Source organism: Hetaerina americana, unplaced genomic scaffold (assembly GCF_022747635.1).
Source record: "Hetaerina americana unplaced genomic scaffold, ioHetAmer1.1.p SCAF_45, whole genome shotgun sequence".
Lineage (NCBI taxonomy): Eukaryota > Metazoa > Arthropoda > Insecta > Odonata > Calopterygidae > Hetaerina > Hetaerina americana.
The window spans coordinates 2503759-2521813 of NW_027287041.1; the positions used below are offsets into that span (position 1 = coordinate 2503759).

At 38.1% G+C, this 18055-nt stretch overlaps 1 protein-coding gene across 1 annotated transcript in view; it reads right to left on the minus strand.

Annotated features, from left to right (window-relative positions):
* The window catches only part of LOC139693247 (uncharacterized), a 42941-nt gene extending 25505 nt beyond the window's left edge, over positions 1–17436 (minus strand). Inside the window, exons 1-3 of the mRNA XM_071591353.1 lie at positions 17338–17436; positions 5132–5362; positions 1–6 (exon numbers count right to left, since the gene is read on the minus strand). The exon at positions 1–6 is cut by the window's left edge and continues 219 nt beyond it. Coding sequence (XP_071447454.1) covers positions 1–6; positions 5132–5335 — 210 coding nt within the window. The 5' untranslated portion in view covers positions 5336–5362; positions 17338–17436. The remainder of the gene's footprint in view (positions 7–5131; positions 5363–17337) is intronic.
* Positions 17437–18055: the final 619 nt, after the last annotated feature.

Below are 18055 nucleotides of genomic sequence, written 5' to 3' on the forward strand. Positions count from 1 at the left end.
AGCAACCTTCAAAGGAACGGCGATGGAAAAGAAATGTTATCGCATTGAGGACTCGAAATAGGCGGTGATACAAACATATGCTAGGTGCAATTGTTTAAAATAATTACATCTAAAATGGTGAAAGATTTTAATTCTGCCTGGGAGAGGAAGCCAGATCTTATACTAAGGAAACCTTTCTATGAGGGGAATTAGAAAAGTAGGGTCTCTTATTTTTTTTGTGAAAAACCAAATTAATTCTCTCAATTTTGCGTACATCTTTGGAAAGGTTGAGCATTTAGCTATTTTTCTAAATAGTCGCCTTGATGATCAATCACTTTTTGCATCCTTGTAAGCAGCTTTTTAATAAAAGTGTCGTACATTTCTCCCACCACGTCCCGAAGCCAACGGTGACTACTGCTTTTCATACGAGGGTCATCCGGAAAGTAGTACCCGTTCGTGCCGCATGAAGTGCTGACGACGCGAGTAGCCGCTGGACGAGGTCAGATAGCTTCAGTGGCTTGTCTGCCTTCTCTGAGCCAAGTTGCGTGACGCTAGCATTGCCTGTGTTGTTTCTGTGATTGTTTACAATGTTTAAAAAAATTGAGAACGCCGCCAGTTGTGAAGTGAGGGCAGTGATTAAATTCCTCAATGCAAGAAACGTTCGCCCATGTGATATTCATCGCCAATTAAAGGAGGTGTATGGAGACAATGTAATGGACGAGTCGTCTGTTCGGCGGTGGTGTCGCAACTTCAACATGGGGAGGGGGAACACACACGACGATGAGCGTTCGGAGAGACCGTCTGTCATTACAGACCAACTGGTGAGCTCAGTTGACGAATTCGTGAGGAACGATCGGCGCGTCACAATTGATGACATCTGTGAGCATTTTCCCAATGTTTCTCGAACAATTGTTCATGAAATTGTTAAACACCATCTGCATTATGCAAAAATTTGTGCAAGATGGGTCCCTCGCGTATCTCAATGAGCTGGCGGCGAAGGACTATGCAGCAGGAATACAGAAACTTGTCACACGTTATGACAAATGCCTTAATTTGCTTGGAGATTATGTTGAGAAGTAGTTTAAAGTATCCTCTTTCAAATAAAATTTTTTATGTTTGTTAATATTTACTTTTGTGTCTTTATTTCACGAACGGGTACTACTTTCCGGATGACCCTCGTATATATAAAACTCATCCTGCCATTTAATGGAAGTGTACGGTGAGAACTATATTATGGACATCAAATCTGTTCTTGATGGCTATGGGCATCTAGTAAACAGTCATAACCACAAAGTTCCGCTGGAGGTTGCGATTGGCATTCTAGATGGCTTTGGGCATCTAGTAAACAGTCATAACCACAAAGTTCCACTGGATGTTGCGATTGGCGTTCTTGATGGCTATGGGCATCTAATAAACAGTCATAACCACAAAGTTCCACTGGAGGTTGCGATTGGAAATCTTGATGGCTTTGGGCATCTAGTAAACAGTCATAACCACAATGTTCCACTGGAGGTTGCGATTGGCGTTCTTGATGGCCTTTGGCATCTAGTAAACAGAAATAACCACAAAGTTCCACAGGAAGTTGCGATTGACGTTCTTGATGGCTTTGGGCATCTAGTAAACAGTAATAACCACAAAGTTCCACTGGAGGTTGTGATTTGCGTTGTTGATGGCTATGGGCATCTAGTAAACAGAAATAACCACAAAGTTCAACTGGAGGTTGCGATTGGCGTTCTTGATGGCTTTGGGCATCTAGTAAACAGTCATAACCACAATGTTCCACTGGAGGTTGCGATTGGCGTTCTTGATGGCTTTGGGCATCTAGTAAACAGTCTAACCACAAAGTTCCACTGGAGGTTGCGATTGGCGTTCTTGATGGCTTTGGGCATCTAGTAAACAGTCATAACCACAAAATGGCCGAGAGAAGTGTGTATATACAAGTAAGGAGCACAATTTGAGGAGCTACTATTGTCGAAAGTGTTTCCACTGGGTGTTATATTTCGAAATAAGTAGTTCTGATTCTCTGGGTATCCCATATCTATTGATTATACTATTGTGGTGAAAAGTATAATGCTTCTGTGTCAGGAGAATGTTTTGCTAACCCTGGCGAAGAAACCTCATTTGCGAAAACGTTCTGGTGCTGATTTCAGGGGAATTTTGCAATTTTTTGCAAAATTTTGCCGAAGAATGTCGTGACACCTTGAGTGTTAACTGTTGCCCTCGGGGGGAGACAATGACTCTTTTTTGAAACAGGGTGGTGCACCAGCTCATTACAAGTCGTTTAATCTTAAAAACTGACTCTCCCAGAGATAAAATTATTGACGTGTTCTGGTCAGTAGGAGTCCTGGTCCCCACTTCCAAATAATTATGGCAATTGGAATTAATATTTGAAAGAATGTGGAGTAATACATTTTTGGGAAAAGAGTAACACCCCCCCCATTTAGATACAAAATGTGAAACAAACAGAAATCCCGAGGGTAGATTCCTTTTAAATACTTGGGGTGTAACAATTACTTCTCACGATCTGTCCTGGGGAAAGCACATAGCACGAGAAATATATGCGGTCGTGCTGATAAAAAATTGGGATTTGTAAAAAGAGTGCTGGGTAAATGTGACGAAAAAGAGAAAGGAACAATGTGTTCTTGCCCTCAGTCAGGCCCCAACTAGAGTATCGTATGCTGCCAGTATATATTGGATCCTCAAGAGATAAATTTAATTTCGGAATTGGATCAAGTTCATCAGAGTAAGGGTTTAGATTTGCCTCAAACATTGTTATGACCAACGCAGTAGCATAACTACTTTGGCTAGAATATTTAGGCTGGGATTCCCTTTACACAGCAGCGTTTACAATATAGATTAAACTTATTAAAAACATTTAAAGATGGATCCTTTTCCAAATGACATCAAGGACATAATACGAACCCCAACGTATTACGAGCAGAGGGGTCATGAATATAAGATTAGAGAGACAGATTTGCAAGACTAACAGGTTAAAAATGCCATTCTTTCCAAGAACAATAAGAGACCAGAATGCTTGTAATTAAAATCCCCCACTAGCCGGCTCGACACAATAAGTATTAACCTACAAGGTGGGGACTGTGCATGGTTATATACATATATATATGAAGCAGGAACACACGCGATTATATCCTCTAATTGATCGTATATCCTATCGACCTCTTCCTCCGTATGGTTTCTCGGTGGCATGTATACCTGAACAATGACCAAGTTCGTCAGTTCTGCTTTTATCTCTACTAGTAATATTCTATCCGTTGCCTGTTCTATGTTGACTAGGCTTCTTCCTACCTCTTTATTCGACGAATTTGGACCATAATTACAATTTTAACGTGATGATTTCGGTATGATGGGTCCTTTTCCGATGACATCAAGAACATAATGGAAACCCCAACGTATTGCGGGCGGAGGGATCATGAATATAAGATTAAAGAGAGATAGATTTGCAAGACTGACAGGTTTAAAATGCCATTTTTTCTAAGAACAATAAGAGACCAGAATGCTTGTAATCGAAATCCCCCAAGAGTCAGCTTGACACAATAAGTCTTAAGCTACAAGGCAGGGACTGCGCATGGTTATACTAGTATATTTATATATTTGTTTTGTAGGTTCCCCTTACCTTTCCCCATCCATTTGTAAAACCCTAACCCCATCATCCACTTACCCTTTCCTCCTTTTGCTGCACACCCTGCCACACACCTTTTTGGTGGCTTGCAGGTCATTGATGTAGATGTAGAAAATACTAGCCCAGTCGTCGTGAAAGCCCCCCTCGACTATTATCTTTGCAGTGTAGTCGGAAGAGTTATCCATAATAAGACAAGGCACCCTAATGTATCACATCTCTAAACACCACTAATGTAGCAGCATTTGCGAATATATGAACAGCACTGTTTTAAGAGTGTGCGTGTCATCCATCAATTCAGGATAACAAGGTTAAAGGCGATCATTACACAGCTGAACAGGGGGTGATTACATTAGGGTAATGTTACTCTCTTGACAGATACCACCACTACTTGTACATGTAAACCATAAACACAGTAATCAACCCTGGAAGGTCGGTTTGGTATGGGTGATGGTAGAGTTTACCCAGTACTAAGCCCTATACTCTATGGCGTGTGAAATTCACAAATCAGGGTATTAAGGGGGGGCCAGTGCCTTAATACACTGTGCCGGTTATGGTTCTCCAGGAAGGTTCGTTTGGGTGGAGCTGCAGGTGCCCAGAGTGTCTTGCCAGGGAATCGAACCCGGGACCCTTTTTTATTTTATATGATATTTTGATATGATATATATATATATATATATATATATATATATATATATATATATATATATATATATATATATATATGCGTGGTTAAGAGCATCCGCCCGGCAAGGGGAAAGATCCGGTGTTCGAGTCCCGGTCAAGGAAATATTTTTACTCTTGTGATCCGTTTGATTCCGCCTTCCCCACCTCTATTGCATTCGTCTTTTATGTGTGTTCCTATCCCTTTTCCTTATATCTGTTTCTGTATATATGAGTATTTATTTGCCGTTTGGTGGGATTTCGTGTTTGAATGTATATATATATATATATATATATATATATATATATATATGGGTCGCGGTAGTCCAATGAGTAGAGCGTTGGAACTCTGACCGGAGGGTCTCGGGTTCGATTCCCGGGCAAGGCACTCTGGGGAGTGATTTTTTTCGGGTACAAGATCTCCCTGGGAAACCATAACCAGCACAGGGAAAGGAACTGGCCCTCCTAACCTGATGTGTAAATTTCACACGCCGTATAAGGCTTAGTACTGGGTGAACTCTAGGTGAAAGTGGATGAAGGGGGTATTGACCGGCAGCAGGATGTTGAAGACTGTAATAGAGGGGAGAATGTTAGGCAAACGAGGAAAGGGAAGGAACAGGATAGGGATGTTGGACGGGATGAAGGGAGGAAGAAAGTACTCAGAGATGAAGAGGGACCTGATGTAGAGTAGGATGTTGTGTTTTTCTAGGGGTCACAAATTATTTAATTAGTAATTATGTCCATCCAAAAACCTACCTTAACCGGTAGATTACCTTATAATATTAATTATATATATATATATATATATATATATATATATATATATATATATATAATATAGTATATGCTTACCTTGTTATTCCCTGATGGATCCACGGTTTGGTCCAAAATTGGTACCTCCTGCGTGGTCTCATTCCCTCCTAGACCCTCTAGTGGATCTCTGGGCCCGGCTGCGGTACTCTTTGGCATGTTCCACAACCGCCACTGCGACTCCAAGCACATGGATTTGAAGCCATGGAACTTCAGCACCATCTTGTGGCATGAACTGCAAATCATTCGCGTGAAGGCATCTCTCCTCTGGACCTGTTCGTCAATCGAACAGAAGTCATAAGTTACATGACATATAAACACAATTATTTCTGGCATAATTACTGTAAATAATGGCAACCATGGTAATAAACTCCACTAAACTTGTGTCCAAGGCTTGGTTCTAATTTTTGTGTGTCCGTACAACTTTCTCGGGTGATTGTCTGCGTGTTTGAGCAGACGCAAGTGCGTGTTTGCATGTGTATGGTTGTCGTTTGCGTACCTTTTGACTGTGCTGATCATTTTCAAGTGAACTGAAATATCAGTTCACACATTTATTCAATTGTAGACCTTGTACACATATAATAAAGTAAAAATATACATTACCGGTAATGAAACAAATATGTACGTACTATGTACACCATAAACACAGTGGTAACCCTGAAGATTTGTTTGGTTGGTTCGAACTGAGGGTGCACAGAGAGACTTGCCCGAGAATCGAACCCGGGCCCTCTTCAGTCAGTAGTCCAACACCTAAGTTCACATATTTATTGGGCAGAACACGTAGGCCTTTGACATTACTCTAATCGCGTGTCCTCAGTACTTTGTCAATCTTAAAATAAGTTTGCGTCGACGTGTGGAAGTGGCTGTTGTATGTTGATTCATTTAATTGTTTTGTCTCTTTCCAGGTTGTCGGCGTGTTGTTCTCTTGCTGCCTTGCGCGTTCTATAAGAAGGGAATATGAGACAGTCTAACAGTCCTCCGATCTTCTTCTCCCTCTGATCGCTCTGCTGTAACACCTCTCTCTTATGTTTCGACGTACGGAGCGATTGTATAGGTGGGGGAAGAAAGTGGAATAAGCCATTCAAGACGGAGAGAAAAATGAGAGATGTATAATAAAGAAAAACGATTCTTTCAGACTTCTTAATCCTTCTGATGAAATGAAAATATCAACTCAGCACCACTTATAAATATATATATATATATATATATATATATATATATATATATATATCAGATATCAGCAGAATCCATTTCCGGAGCAATGCTGTCTCTCTGACTAATTAGTCTCCTTAAAAAATCTCATTAAACTCCACTAAACTTGTGTACAGGGTTTCGTTCCAATTTCTGCGTGTCTTAAAAGTTTCTCGTGTGATTGTCTGCGTCTCTGTGCTGGCGCAACTGCGTGTTTGCGTGTGTATGGTTGTAGTTTGCATACCCTTTGCCTGTGCTGATCGTTTTCAACTGAACTGAAATCTTTCTACGTCAACATTCATCTCTCCATGTCCATTTCCTCGTTTCTTCCGCGGGCCTGCTTGTTCTTTTCATACCACATTTGTTTTTCCTCCGCAAAGACTCCTTGTACCATAACTCTGTTAATATTACTCATTTTGTGCATTTATGTGAAGTCTTGTGACATCTGTGAGTGATAAAATCTGATTAATACCATGGTTATCTCGGTATATTTGGAATAGAAGATGGTTTTGGTGGGTTTTACAGTATCGGGGATCAGTTTGACGACTGTCTGGTTGTGGTATGGTATCTTGTTTTGATGTTTGTAAATTAAGTTGAATCAATTTTTGCTAAAACTATTTGGTTTTTCCTCTTATGATAAACGCAAAAAGTGTCTTTTTCTATCAGATGAGTATTTTCTGTGTGCTTTTTAAATGTTTACCGTGCGAGTCTTGAATGTACGGAGAGATGGTATGTAAGGGAAAGCGAATGAGGTCTTAAATATTCTTTGTAAGTGTGTATCTAATTGTGTGGGACATCTTTTGGGCAAGTGTTCTGGTCAGGATCTCAAAAAGTGTATGTAAGAGTAGTCTTGTGTGTGCCTGTGTGTGTATATATATGTGAAAGAGTCATAGTCTCATGCCGAACTGTTCTTAAACTCTCAATTGTGGTTGAATTCGGCATATATTTAGCGGCACAGGTCGTGCCATATGTCTTTGTTTTGTGGTATCAAAATCATTCCCAAAGGGAGAGAATTACTTAATTTTTAATCACCGAGCCCTGGTAAGCATTTCGCAACGCAGGAATTTTGTAGAAATAGATGGTTTAATATTCATACCGTGGGATAAAAGTTATCGCCAAGATACAGAGGCGTATTTTGGAGAGAGTTGGACAAATCCTATTCTTTTGGAGGGGTTAAAAAAAATGGCCGGAACGTTGGGAGGAGTGTATTTTCTTTCTAAAAGCGGACTATGTTGAAAAATTAAAAAAATTGTGTTTATAAAAATGGTTTCTTTATTTCTAACATGGGTACTTAGATTAGAGCTGTCATTCCCTTCCCAGTTTCAAATCAACCCTACAACAACTTATTCCCACTACTGTTAAAAAAGTTCTTGGTGACTCAGATATGGAAAAGTAGTAGCTATACAATAGGTTTTAAGTATTAACCAATTAACCAACAAGATCACTGCATGGGTCTCACTTTCTGCACATTTTAAATCACAATGTCAATCAATTTCTGCACATTTTTAATCACAATGTTATATTGGCAATGGATTATTCGTGTCACCCATCTGCACTTGGACACAGTCTTGTACTCTTTTAACCTTCTGGGTTCCCCTTCCCCTCATTACTCTACGTGAAGTTAACCATACTCCAAAATTAAAAGGAACAAGGATTAATCAAGAAAGATATACCCAAATTCCTGTACTTCTAATAAGCAGAATTAATCTGGGTGGAGGGGAAATGTATCGCAGATTAAAGAACGCATTGCTAACAATCTTCGATACTACCCCCTTTGTGCTTCAAAGCAACAATGTCAGCACCTCGGACACCCTTCTGGTACGCTTCCTCGAAGGCGTCGGGATGGGAATCTAGTCCAGGCACCTCCTCACGGCCTCTTTGACGTAATCCACTGGTTCAAAATGGTACTCAAAAGGGGTCTTACTCGAAGACCAATGTTTCGTCACCAGTGACCACCTATTCTGATTGAAATTCGGGTCACTTTGGCAGTGGTCCAAGAGGTCAAAGCCAAGATTGACACACTAGCCGTCCTACTCAAACACCTTGGGGATCATCCTGGCTCGAACCTTTCTCATCGGCTATAATGGTCTGTAAGAATACCGCAATTCACTGTGGTTTTCTGAATACTGCAGCACTCTCCTTCTGCTATCACATCTGCTGACACTTGGGCGTCAATCGGAATTTGAGCATGTGTCTCACTTTCTGGATGTTTTCATCACACTGTTGTGTCCTTGATGGATGTCCAGGGCATTATAACTCATTGTCAACCTCCTCTCAACCCTCCTGAAGACATGTCCTGACTTGCAGAAGAAGAAAATCATCACTTTGGGCCATTTCTCCATCTCCGTATAAGCATCCTCAACCATTGTCATGGTCTCCACACCATACGAGCCTTTGTGTTAGTTGTAGTGCTGTCGAGGGTTAATCCTGGGGCTATTCTCAAGAAAAGGAAAGGACATTTGAATGCCTTAATGTTGCCATGGCTGTGTTTATGATACTCTGGATGAACAAGCAATGAAGAACACGTCAACAGAGCAAGGGAAGGGTACAAACTTGACCAAAGTAGAAGCAGTAGGCTAGAAGTACACGTGATAAGGCGTGGAGATTGCTTGTGAATCTTAACTGTGGTGAACATTAGCAGCGTTCGAGAATAGATTGAAGACCTAGGATGAAGTATATGGATGGGAAACACGAAGATATTAGCACTTTAATGTGCAAGAACTCGCATTTATGAGAGAACTCAACGCAAAGAAATGATTTATTCCAAACACAAATGCCACAGGTCAAGTTAGGAGTCATTCTGAGTCAAATATTGTGGCATTTATGTATTTCTGCCTTCTTAACAAAGATTCACAGACTGCTGTGTTGTTAATGGCATTGTTACTCATCGCAAAACTCCTCTCCAGCCTTCCAGAGACATCCATTACATGTTTAAGCACAAAACCATAGCTTTGGGACATTTCTCCATCTCCATATAAGCATCCTGAACCATGGTCTTTATCTCCACATTAATTTTATCAGCTTAATGCACAGTATAATCACATATCATTGCTCTTGGGAAAGTGGCATCATGAATTCGTGATTTGAACGTCGAACATTGGTCCAGTCTAGCAGCAACCCGCGTATTGTAAATTCCCACAGAAAACTAAAATGGGTTATGTTGCTTTCCCATTATTTTTTAGACAGACCCTCTACCATCCTTTGGCAAGTACGCCATGCCCATACTGTACTTGAGGCAGCATTCACAAGTTCTGCTTTGCGGTGAGGTTTAATGACGTCCATGTTAACTAACTATTGAATCTATCCAGACATTATTAAACCATTAGTAAGTTTTACGAGGCATATTCTTAAAGTAAGGGCCGTTTGCTTATATTTAAAAACAATTGGTGCTTCAGAACACAGTTTTACTCCTGTAGTGTCATCTACCGATTCATTGAGAAGCTATAGCAGCATTTGTTTTGGTACAGAAGTCATTTGCTTGTCCCTGTGCATGCAAACACAACAAAGTCCGTGACACAATTGTTCATCTTCCCGCCAGTTGTGAAGTGCATTGTTCTGTCATACGATTCTTGTAATGCCAAAGGATTTTCGGATGCAAATGAAATTCATCGGGATTTATGGACCCTAGTTTATTGAACTACAGTTAGTTATGAGAGTGAAGGAAAGGTCAGAGACAATGGTGTCGTGATATTAAAAATATTACGAACAAATGTCAATTTACGAAGAGCCAAAGTGGCTGGACCAGTATTCTGAACGGTGAAATTGTTTCGCAAGTGGAACAAAAACTGCAATGTTATCGTCAATTGACTATTAATAATGACCTGGATGGACAATTTCCTCAAATTGGACCGACTACTGTCTACAATATTGTCATGGAAAACCTCGGATACCACAAATTAAGTACCAGGTGGGAGTACCGAGAATGCTAAACCGACCACCACACAAAGAGCACAAAGAATGTCCAGTGGACGAGAGTTTTAGACCTCCCGCCGTACAGTCCTGACCTTGTACCTAGCGACTACTTCCTCTTCTTGCACTTAAAACAGTGGCTTGGTGGGCAAAGTTTCGAAACCGTAGGAGAACTCAAGAACGGCGTTAATGTCAGTGGTTTGTCAACTCTCTCAGGCGGTGAGCTGCTATGCTCAGAGGGGTTATAAGAAGCTGGTGGTGCGGTAGGAAAAATAATTAGAAGTAAACGGCGATTATGTAGAAGAGTGAATTGAAGGTTTGTAGCTAACTAAAAGTGCAGCCAATTAAATGTGTTTCATATGAGTATATTTTTTCCTTTGATCAAACGGCCCTTACTTCATGAGCATGCCTCGTATAATGCACACTATGACCGTAGTTTCCCTTCGATAACGCGCGCCTTATGTATAACGCGCATGCAGAACTTCGAGGCTATCATGAATTTGTACAGATACCGCACGTCGAGAGCTTCATAGTTATCTGGAACGTCTATAGATACCGCGAATCTGAATACACATACAATTTATATATATATATATATATATATATATATATATATATATATATATATATATATATATATATATATATATATATATATATATATATAGGGTCGCGGTAGTCCAGAGGGTAGAGCGTTGGACTGCTGACCAGAGGGTCCCGGGTTCGACTCCCAGGCAAGGCACTCTGGGCACCTGCAGCTCCACCCAAGCTAAAGTGATTTTTCGGGTACCAGATCTTCCTGGGAAACCATAACCGGCACAGGGAAAGGAACTGGCCCCCCTACCCTGATGTGTGAATTTCACACGCCTTCCGGCTTAGTACTGGGTGAACTCTACCATCACCTACTAAACCGACCTTCGGGTTGATTACTCTGTTTATGGTTTATATATATATATATATATATATATATATATATATATATATATATATATATATATATATATATATTTATATATATATATATATATATATTTATATATATATATATATATACACACACACACACACACACACACACACACACACACACACTACCGTAAGCACACAGAAGATTAAGGCTAGGTGATTGAAATACCCCAAACAACGGAAGGGTCAGAAAAGAAACAATATTTACAAGCCTACCAATTATTTATGCCGCCTTATTGCTTTTTCGCTATGATTCGTGATTCAAAACGAGACATAGGATTGTGTGCCCTTTTCTATGCGAAATATAGTAACCGGCAGGAAATCAAATATTTAAACAAATAAGGAAATTAATGAAATAGAATTGTCTTATTCTGTTTGCTTTGTTGGTATCGGCGCTCAGCTGTTTTAGACACTCCCCAAGTTCCACGAAAGTGCCGCTTGTATGGCGATTCTTTCAAACCATGAATTGGGTTAAGCTTTTGTAATTTAGAATTTTCTCAAGAAAATTTCCTCAATGGAAAAGAAAATCGTAGACAGCGATGTTTAATCTATATAAGTCACCAATTTTGCGGAAGGAAATCGCGAGGCTGCCAGGATTAAATCCATAAATAAATCTTTTACATCAAGGTTACGTTCTATTTGGGAAAAGTGGATGATGTCTGGTATTAATGACTACACAGAATCGGGAAGGATTAAAAGAGTGTCTAACGAAGAAATAAGCCGGTGTATTTTGGAACGTTTGGTAGGGTGTCAAGAGGGACTTGTGTAAAAAATGTACTTGAAAAAGCTTCAGGCAATATTTCAACGCCAGTGCTAGAAGAAGGGGAAGAGTTAACCTCGGAGAGTGAACTCGGTAATGTGCCTGAAGAGATAATAAATGCATTATATAATTCATTTAATTGTGATTCTGGTGACGAATTTCTTGGATTCAAACGATCTACTTATCCTATTCATACGTACGTGTATATAATACGACGTACTCTACGTATACGTGATATACTGTGTATTAGAATAAAGAAGTACTACGTATTAGAATAAATGAAGCATATAAATTACATGTTTCTTCTTTTTCTCATGGATTTAGGAGATGAAATAACTGTAACAGTACCAGATATGTATAAAATACAATGCAATTAGAGAGGTGTACTTCCAGACTGAATTAATTTTGAGAGTTTCTATAAATTATTGCGTACATGGGCATGTAAATATTTGGAATTTTTGAATTGATACTTTACATAACGCGCGCGTTATCGATAGGAAAATACGATACTTGGACCAGTCTTGTAATTGGATTTCTTGTAATCAGTCCAGAAGATGGTTTAGTGTAGTGAAAATAGTGGAGAGTAATTAACTCTTTCCTGTGGCAACACAAAGTCATTTTTATTCTTTCTTTGAGCTCAGCAAGCGATAACGCGCGAGTTATCGATGGGTAACTACGGTATGTTAAACGCGGATATTTAAATGCTTCCAACAAAATATAATCGCGGAATTTTCCATCCCATATGTTTTAATTCAATTCTCAGATTTTCCACGAAGTGAACCTATTCGCAATTACGTCACATCGCACTAAAACCGGCACATAACTCATAATTACATTTCGAGAAATACGTATCTGCCATGTCTACGCATGCGCATTTGTGATGTCTACGTTATCTATACAAAAATGTTCAGACGATCGGAAAAATGGCGATGACCGTTGTGTAATGAAAATTTTAAAAATCAAATATTTACGTGCCTAAGTACACAATAATTTAAAGAACCTCGCAAAAATAAGTTAGTCCGGAAGTATACCTCTCTAATTGCATTCTATTTTATACATATCTGGTAGTGTTACAGTTATCATAAACCCTCGAGAAAAAGAAGAAACATGCAATTTATACACTTCATTCATTCTAATGCATAGTAATTCTATATTTTAATTCATTGTTGTTCATGTATACGTAAGAGTAGGTCGAATTATATACACATACGTAGAAATATACGATGATAGTCTGGGTAGATCAGTAGAACCCATGAAATTCCTCACCAGAATCAAAATTAAATGAATTTAAGAATGCATTGATTCAGGCACATTACCGAGTTCACTCTCCGAAGATAACTTTTCCTCATCTTCTAGCACTGGCGTTGAAATATTGCCTGAAGATTTTTCAAATACATTTTGTACACAAGTCACTCGGACACCCTACCAACTTTCCAGGATCCAACGGCTTATTTCTTCACATGACACTCTTATAATCCTTCCCGATTCTGTGCAGTATTTCACACCAGACATCATCCACTTTTCCCAAATAGAGCGTAACTTTGATTTAAAATATTTATTAATGGATTTAATCCTGGCAGCCTCGCGATTTCCTTCCGCGAAACTGGTGAATTATATATCTTAAACATCGCTGAATACGATTTTCTTTTCCATTGGGTAATTTTCTTGAGAAAATTCTAAATTATAACAGCTTTACTCAATTCATGGTTTGAAACAATCGCCATTTAGGCGTCATTTTCATAGAACTTGAAGGTTGTTTAAAACAACTGAGCGCCGATACTAACAAAGCGAAGTAAAAGTCCGTCCTGAACATAATTGATTACCCTCTAGTGGTACATATTTTGTTCTAATTCGGCAAATTGATATCATGGACACAATGAGAGCTTTCGCGAAGTACTTAATTCTGTGGAAAATAGTAATGGCTTCTTTAAATTGCATACTTACTACCTACTACCGGTCACGTTTAAATACTTGGAAGACTTAAACCATAAACACGGTAATCAACCCGAGGCGCGGTTTGGTATGGGTCATGGTTGAGTTCACCCAGTACTAAGCCCTATTAACGGCGTGTGAAAATTCACACATCAGGGTAGGGTGGCCAGTTCCTTTCCCTGTGCCGGTTATGGTTTCCCAGGAAGATCTGGACTATCCGAAAAATCACATAGCTTGGGTGGAGCTGCAGATGCCCATAGACTTGCCCGGGAATCGAACCCGGGACACTCCGGGCAGCAGCCCAACCCACTTTAAAGACTTATATGCGGCATAAATAAACATTACAGAGAACTAACCCTGGTGGCAAAAATGACGCCCACAAGTTACGGTGACTTTATTGTTCCAACATATTAACTTCGGTCACCGATGACCAGTTACGTGACACGAATAAGTTACCAATGTTGTCACACACACACACACACACACACATATATATATATATATATATATATATATATATATATATATATATATATATATATATATATATATATATATAACAAATCCTCTTCCTGTTATGACTGGTGATAAACAGAACAGAATTTCAACGCGAGTTTATCCAAATAACGTAAAACGTACACTACTGATGTGGTAACAATATTTATTGTCGTCTTAGTAACAAGAAAAACAAACAAATCGCTTGACAACAGATTGCACAGTCTAATATATTGAAGATATGATTGAATATATTACTATTGCTCGGTGAAAGTAGGCAAAATGTTTTCTTCGGTGATGCCATCGATTACAGCAGTGGAAATATATTATTAATATCCTGGCAGAAACACGAATAAAGGTATTCTAATGGAATTAATGACGCATGCCGGAAAATTCGGCAGATAATAAAAGCCAAATTTTCGCGCAAAAATATCAAATTCCAAAATCTCAAATCACCATACTAATAGTAAAAACACATGAATATAATTACATTGTACGCCGGAACAATAACATAATCCGTTCTGTCAAAACCCATTAAAAAATACAACAAACACACTGCGTAGTCTATTGTAGATTTATAAACCACAAATACTGGGTTTAGTAATGCGAAATCTCATTCGATTTCTTTAAGGATTAATTTGAAATACGACAACAACCAGATCATCCCTTAGTAAGTCATATTCTAACAGGTAAGAGTAAACATTTAAATAAAAAAACATAATTTTTGAGATTAGAGGATTAGATCTGGATATTGCAATTGAATAACCATGTACGCGGTAGTCCAGGGATAGAGCGTTTGACTACTGACTACCGAGAATGGGCCCGGGTTCGATTCCCGAGCAAGACTATCTGGGCACCCTCAGATCCACCGACCAAACTAACTTTCGGGTTAATCACCGAGTTCATGGTGTATATATTTATACATATTCCTTTACTTAAATAATATAAATTGTTACTTTATTATAAATATAATATATAGCAGGCATTACTATCATATAGAACTATATAAGGGCAGGCAGTACAGTCGATTTTTCTGAGGAAGATGGAGATAACTTCCGTCAAAAGTATGAAGAAATAATCAATTGTTCCCGGCTCAACACACACAAACACACACACATATATATATATATATATATATATATATATATATAGTTCTTCCTTTTTTTGTGTTTCTATATTGTGTGTTACTGTGTATTGTACTATTCGGCACTTCCGTGTTACGTCTACGAAAGCATATATATATATATATATATATATATATATATATATATATATATATATATATATATATATATATATATATATGTGTGTGTGTGTGTGTGTGTGTGTGTGTGTGTGTGTGTGTGTGTGTGTATGCACACACACACAGGTTGCGACGGTTATCTCCCGACAAATTTCATTTTGAATTTCCCGCCATGTCGTAGTTCCACTGGAAGTCACGATTGACGTTCTTGAAAGCTATAGGCATCTAGTAAACAGTCACAACCTCATAATGGCTGAGATGTCACGTACAAGTGCGAAGTACAATCAAAAGAGCCGCTTTTCTTGAAATTGTTATCGCATCAGGCTTAATAGTATTTCGAATAATAGTTCTAGATTCTTCTTCTGGTACCCCAAAGATCAACTGTTTATACGATATTGTGGCTATAAGTTTAATGTTTCTGAGGAGTCTAACGGGGAAGATTTCGTTTAACCCGGCGAGGTAATCTGATTATGAGGAAACGCGCGCTAGTCCGGATTATTCGGTCTTCTTTAAGTCGGACTCATTAGATCTGAGGAATGCCTTTGAGAAGGCCGAACGCCTAACCTATCTGAAAGGCGAGGGTCCTCTTTGACGTGCTCTCTATTTATATTTTTGTTTTCCATTTTATTCTGCCGTAAAATGTCACATATATATATATATATATATATATATATATATATATATATATATATATATATATATATATATATATATATATAATGTATATATATATACACGTACACCCATACATATAGTTACTATACACTTTAACTATTTATTTATATTTATATATATTACATTTATATATATATATATATATATATATATAACATTTTATTAATAATCATACAGTCGCCTAACATAGAAACAACAGATACCTACATAAGAAACTAAACCAGATCACACAAAGATAAAAACTGCCATTAAAGAAATGTCTCATGGGATAAATCCTGATATTTTTCGAATCAGAATCATTTGACATTGTGATTCCCACACATTTACGACAATCCAAGAAAATGATGGCCGAAGTCTGAAAACCAACAGACGTTATTGAGGTTGATTCAAGTGTAAAGCTGTCATTGCGAAATAAACTAATGAAAACAGCACCATTTGTGAATTTTTTTCAGCCAAACATTAAATATTTGGAAGATTCAGCTTTGCTACTCATTAGTTTACCAAATTATTTTGGAAAGATGATTTAATTATAAAACGAAATAATTTAATATCACAAGGCCATTCGCTATTATTTAAAATTATGTCTTCACGCTATTCAGTATTTTAGGTTCACGTGACAACAATTTTCACAAAATTAAACAGTCGATAGCATTTTGAGAAACATACAGATGTTCAGTCAAAAACTGCATTTGGCAAAAACGAAAATATTTTTCACATTGATTTGAGAATGTTTGGTGTGTAGCAATTAGAACTTTCTATAATTTTTGATTTGAACATTAGCGTTGTAAACTATTAAACTTGACATTTCTTAAAACCTAATTAAGACTAACCACACGTGCTATTAACATCAACCAAATATGCACAATTGCACATACCTTAAAAACCAAATAGCTACAACAAACATCTCACACTAAGTTTTCCCCAAAGGAATAGCATCACCTTAATAAGTTATTTGAAAATTCTCAGCTTCAAAAGTAGCCGATTTATCATTACCTAAAGAAGGTGAAGGATATTTTATAGCATAAACAAAGACGGGAAGCATGAGAGTACGAAAACACACTTTGGTGCTCACTTTACCTTAACTCCAACACAGCTTTTCAATATATTGGGTAGTTCTGCATTTTCTCCGACGTAATAATCCGGAAATATTGAGATACATCCAGTTGTATTTCTCAAACACAGCCTGCATAATTGTAAAGAAGTATCTCCAACATACGACATATTAGTTACTATGGCCACATAATAATCGTATCGCAACTGTTTTCTGTATAGTTAAATATTTATTTTGGAATTTATTCCGATTAATTCGGCTTAAAAAGTTATAAAGGAGATTAATAATTATATTTTTTATCATATTATTCACTTATAGAGGAATAAATAGCTGAATACTTGAAATATTTAATTTATTTCAATGCGCAGGGCTTCATTTGTTACAATGCTCGTTGCCGTAGAGACGGGTAAATACGCCACCTTGATTATGACCATTGCGAAAAACAGCTGACTTCGTACGGATCGCACATTTTTTGGCGAGAATAATTCAAATTCCGGTGTTTGGTTAATGAGGGTTCAGAGTCGCTATAACTCGAAGATATTCCTCGATGATCATTCTTATTGGGCATAAATCAACGCATTGCATGAGTATGTTGTTTCTTCATTAACCACCTTTGGAATTGACTCGTAATCAGAGCTTACCTGTAAGTGTAAATGCTTTCGGATTGAATTAAAATCATTGAATTAGTGAATCCGGGCAAATATGACTAGAAAAAGATGCATTGGTATGTAATGGTGGAGAGCA